This window comes from Hydra viridissima, unplaced genomic scaffold, assembly GCF_058129835.1.
Source record: "Hydra viridissima isolate aposymbiotic clone 2 unplaced genomic scaffold, HvirCarnegie_v1 scaffold_13, whole genome shotgun sequence".
NCBI lineage: Eukaryota > Metazoa > Cnidaria > Hydrozoa > Anthoathecata > Hydridae > Hydra > Hydra viridissima.
This window is the reverse complement of record NW_028324312.1, coordinates 1,605,790-1,610,515: the sequence shown is the minus strand read 5'-3', so window position 1 is coordinate 1,610,515 and position 4,726 is coordinate 1,605,790. Positions and strand designations below refer to the sequence as shown.

At 27.2% G+C, this 4,726-nt stretch overlaps 1 protein-coding gene across 1 annotated transcript; it reads left to right on the top strand.

Annotated features, from left to right (window-relative positions):
- Positions 1–318: 318 nt before the first annotated feature.
- On the top strand, positions 319–2,997 carry LOC145195352 (uncharacterized). Its single transcript, XM_080073181.2, has one exon. The coding sequence runs from the start codon at positions 1,566–1,568 to the stop codon at positions 2,253–2,255; it is 690 nt and encodes a 229-aa protein (XP_079929307.2). The 5' UTR covers positions 319–1,565; the 3' UTR covers positions 2,256–2,997.
- The last annotated feature ends 1,729 nt before the right edge of the window (positions 2,998–4,726 follow it).

Below are 4,726 nucleotides of genomic sequence, written 5' to 3'. Positions count from 1 at the left end.
AGATCTTAAAAACACAACAAAAGCTATAACAACAGCTTCAGTTTTACAAAAACGTAAAGGTAGTTGCAAAGCAAAACTTTAGAACTTAAGTATTTATCTTATATAATTTAAATCAATGTTATTAAATATTGCTTTAGCAATAATGCAAATGAAAACAAAAGCTTGCTCAAATAACAAATCTAGCAGAAAAACATAAAGCATGGCCACGAATATAACGACAAATCTTCTTTTATGAACTTATTATAACTTTCATCGAGATTTTGATTCAAATGTTGAATTTATTTTCTCTTACCCTAATTACATTAACACAGCTGTGTCTTATTTATTCGCGATTTTTCGCTGTTAAATATTTCTCTAAAACATTTACATTTTACTTGCTTGCAGTTCTTATTTTTAAGAATCTTGTTTAAATTACAATAATTTCGTGCTCACTATTTCATTTGTAATTGAAACGATGATACACGCGTATTTATTAGCGCGGGAATTCGAAAATCTGTTTATAATTTTATCACACACACAAAAAAAAAATTTTGAATTTTAAAATTAACATTAAAAAAAGTTTTTATAAGTCGATTTTTTAATGTGTAGTGTTTTTAATATATGTGTAGTGTTTTTAATATATGTGTAGTGTTTTTAATATATGTGTTAATCATTTTATTTTTAACATCATTTAAATTTCATATCAATTTTCATATTAAGTTATAAACTGTAAAGTTTGATTAAGTGTAAAAAATATCTGAAACAAATATCATCTAAACGTTTTTTTTTAAAAAAAGTTTTAAAATACTGAATAGGGTCTTTGCAACGTCTCCTGAAACTTTCACCTGAAACAATCATCTGAAACCTATAACTTGAGGTTTGTAAATTACCTCTTTTCTTACAAAGCACCTTTATGGCCTTTTTTTTTTTTTTAATCATTATTTTAAATATTTTATTTAAAATAATCTGGTCCAGACGAAATCTTACTCGTGTTTAGACTAATTTTATTTTTTTGGATTTTTTTCTGTTATCACGTTTACATTATGATTTTAACAAGTTAATTTCAGAAATAAGATATTTCCCTGATTTGTCTATTCTTGACTTGAAATTAAAATTAGTAATATTCATTTTAAATTTTAGAAATTCGATTTTAATTCGCGTAATAATGTTGCGTAAAATTTCAGAGTGTAAAAACTAACTTTGACGAACAAAAAAAAAAAGTCATTTGTGAATGTAAAGAGGAAATCTAATTTTTAGTTAAAAAGAAATCTGCGCATATATATCTTGGTTCATCTATATCTTTCATTATAAATTGTGTTCTTGCTTTAAAATAGTATTTTTTGGAGGAACTGTAACTAACATCAATTTCTTTGATAAAGACTTTTTTTAAATTAAAATCTTAAAATCTTCTCTGGAAAAGAAAAATAATCGTGTTCGCAACGTGATTAATCCGCTGAGCGGAATGGTATTTGTTTTTGAGACGATTGGTATGCATTAATTATCAAGTTACACGTGTCAGAAACGTGAAAAGTGTTATATAAAGACAGCCTATTATCTTTGTACTTTAAACAAGAAACCCGTACAAAATGCTTAACTTGAAAAACTTAAAACGCGATGTCCTTCCCGACATTACAACTGTTGAAATTTCCGATAAGAATGTTGTATCTGGCAAATCTATCGGTGATCTGCCAACCTCGTACACAGTTCCCTCAATGAAACACCATGAAAAATTAGTCATTGGAACATATGTTCACCCAGACATTGTACCTGGATTCCATTACAACGTTCGTCTAAATAATTCTTCAGAATTTCTGTTTGGTGGCAGAAGCTTATTGCTTGAGAGCATTGGTCAAGGCTACGGCAAACGATTTACTTTTGAGAGTGATGACATACTTAATAACAATAACTTTTTTTGGTCAGACAGCAATTTTGAAAACGGCTTTGCTTTTGCAATTAATGTCTTAAACGCCGGTGAAACATATGATATCTTTAAACTCAACTCAAAAGTAGGAACCATCAAAGTGTTGGAAGTATCCCCAAACCAAGAAATCATCAGTTCTAAAAATAACCCTGTCACCCTTGAGCACGAAAAAAAAGTCTTAGTGAACTTTCAATGCAGCATGCTTACAGATGGGAAGGAAAGCTTTCATAAAGAAGTGTTCGGCTACGTGTTGATGACCAAGAATGCTTTTCAACAAAAAGCTGTTTTAAAAGATTTCCAGGCTTTTTTCGTGAGGAAACAAGAAGCGTACGTTCTAAAGGAAGCTTGCAAATAACGGCCTACGGAAGTTGTTAACAATTGATTTGTAATCAAGTATTTTTAAATTTGTAATTGACTTTATTGAATTGTAAATATGTTCATTTTTTATAAAGTTTTAAGTATGTTCATATTTTATAAAATTGTAAATATCTTCATATTTTATAAAACTGTAAATATCTTCATATTCTATAAATTAACTTGATAAGAATTTTTTTAGCTTAAACGTTTAACTTTGAAACCGCAGTATAAAATGGTGTTAGGCGCTAAAAAAACGCTCCTAAGACGTTTTCTGTATTTTAAGATAACATTGTATGGTACTTTTAAATTTTTTTTTTTTTTTTGAGTTTTATTTGGTTTCAAACTTTAGACACTTTTTTCAAAATCTTAACCTCGTGTGCAGGACCGTTTAAAATATTTGACCAAAAGTTTATTTCTAAATATATTTCCTGGTAACGCGAAAATCTGCTCTGGAAAAGAGGTCAACGTTTTTCTAGTGATAGCGTATCATTAATAGTGTAATATTTTGCAAACAGTCGCCTTCTTCTGATAGTCACCTAGATAACTTAATAGTATCTCAAAACAAAACTTAATTCGTTGCATTTTTTTATCTTTATTTCTTTTCGTTTTTTGTTTTTTTTTTTGGTTTTGTTTTGTTTTTCCTTCAAACTTTCATTTTATTTCCGTATATGATGCAACATAATACGAATAAAGTTTATCGCCTTAACACATGACGTAATTTTTACACGAATAAAAATAAATACCCGCCATAAAATTTACTCATTGCGGCTTAAAAAAAAATTCTTTAGGTGGCGCCAGCTTTTTTTTTATATAAACTTCAAGACATTTGTTGTTTCACGAAACAGACGTCTACATCTTCTGCCAAATATTTTTTAGCTCAAGAGATTCTCAGTCGGTGCCTTTTTTACCGGACTTTGCCACTGTGCAAGGAATGACACAAATTGTTGTCAGTCTTTCCAAAAATGTTACAAGACGGTCCATATATAAAATGATAACAAAATGGATAAATGTTAAATTTATCATTATACCTTTAATAACTATGTAATTCTAACTAATTTAAATTACTAATTAGTAGGTTTTTTTTTTTTTTTTTTTAGCTCGTTAATTTATTTCTGTTTTTACTATTTCCAATCATAAAATTTATGATTTATTGTAATATATTGTAAATTATTATATATTTATATAATTATTATACATTTATATATTATATATTTATTATTAATGTATATTATATAATTATTATAAATTGTTATATAATATATTATTAATTATTATAATTTATTATAAATGTATAATATATGAAACCATTTATTAATTTGAACCATTAAAACTTGATCACCTTATTTGTTTTAAAATTTACAAAAATTGGTGAAATCTTCGTTAAAAAAACCTGCATACTCTATAGCTTATGCTGAAAATTGCAACCCTGGGGTTGGTCTTCTTCCACCCAATTTCGGTTTCATTTTTCGGGAAGTTTCCACGCATACAGAAAATATACAAACTTTACAAGTTCTTTGTGGCAATTTAAGTAACCATTAAGTTCAAGATTTTCTACTTTACTTTGAACATTTTTTTAGAAAAGATCGCCGAAATGGACTTGCATTTGCTTTGAAAGTAAGTAAGGAAGAAGATAACTGAGAAAATAAGTTTGCATGGAACTATCATGCTATTATTAAAATATAAATGCTCAAATTTATTATGCTATTTTAGCTGATTGTTTCAACTTTGAGGGGGGAGTAAATTTCAGGTTTAAAAACCCCTTTATTGTCAAACAATTTCTTTTTTAAAATATTAGTTTTAATACATTCCTGCTTAACATTCTTATAAGTACCGGACTTCCTAAAAAATGCAAACAAAAACTTTAATGAGCCTTAAAGGAGTTACTTTTAACACTATTTAAATATCAACCTCGCAATCAACATAAATTTCAACCCCGCTATTAACTAAGCATCTGCGTATCGTTATCGAAATATGGAAACTAACCGATATTTTTTACGATGTCTTTCGATATAATTTGATATGATCCGATATGTTTCGATATGATTCCGATAAAATATCGTTTGGTTTTCGAAATTTTTCGACATTTCACTATATTTTGTATTAGATATAACTAAATATTAAGTTAAAAACATTTTTTTTTTTTACTTATTTTGCAATATATTTTCTTAATCTATTGATTAAGATGTTGATAAAAATTAAAAATCGCCTACTTTTTAACGCCATTTTTTAGATTAAGTTGTTAAAAACGGCTCAGCACGTTAGGAGGACAATTCAACTATTTGTTTATCTTTTTTAATAAAAACAAACGCACTCAAAAAAAAATTTTTTTTTTTAATGAAAGTTTTTTTTTTTAAATAGCTATAACAATTGCGGTTAATTCAATTAATATTCAAGTAAATTCACTTTTTTAATAATAAACATTTGTTATGTAATTAAAATATCGTCTAGCTGAAATGTTGCCGCTAATTT

What these genes read in the sequence shown, in the direction of transcription:
- LOC145195352 (XM_080073181.2), top strand. Translation starts at nt 1,566, where the DNA reads ATGCTTAACTTGAAAAACTTAAAACGCGATGTCCTTCCCGACATTACA.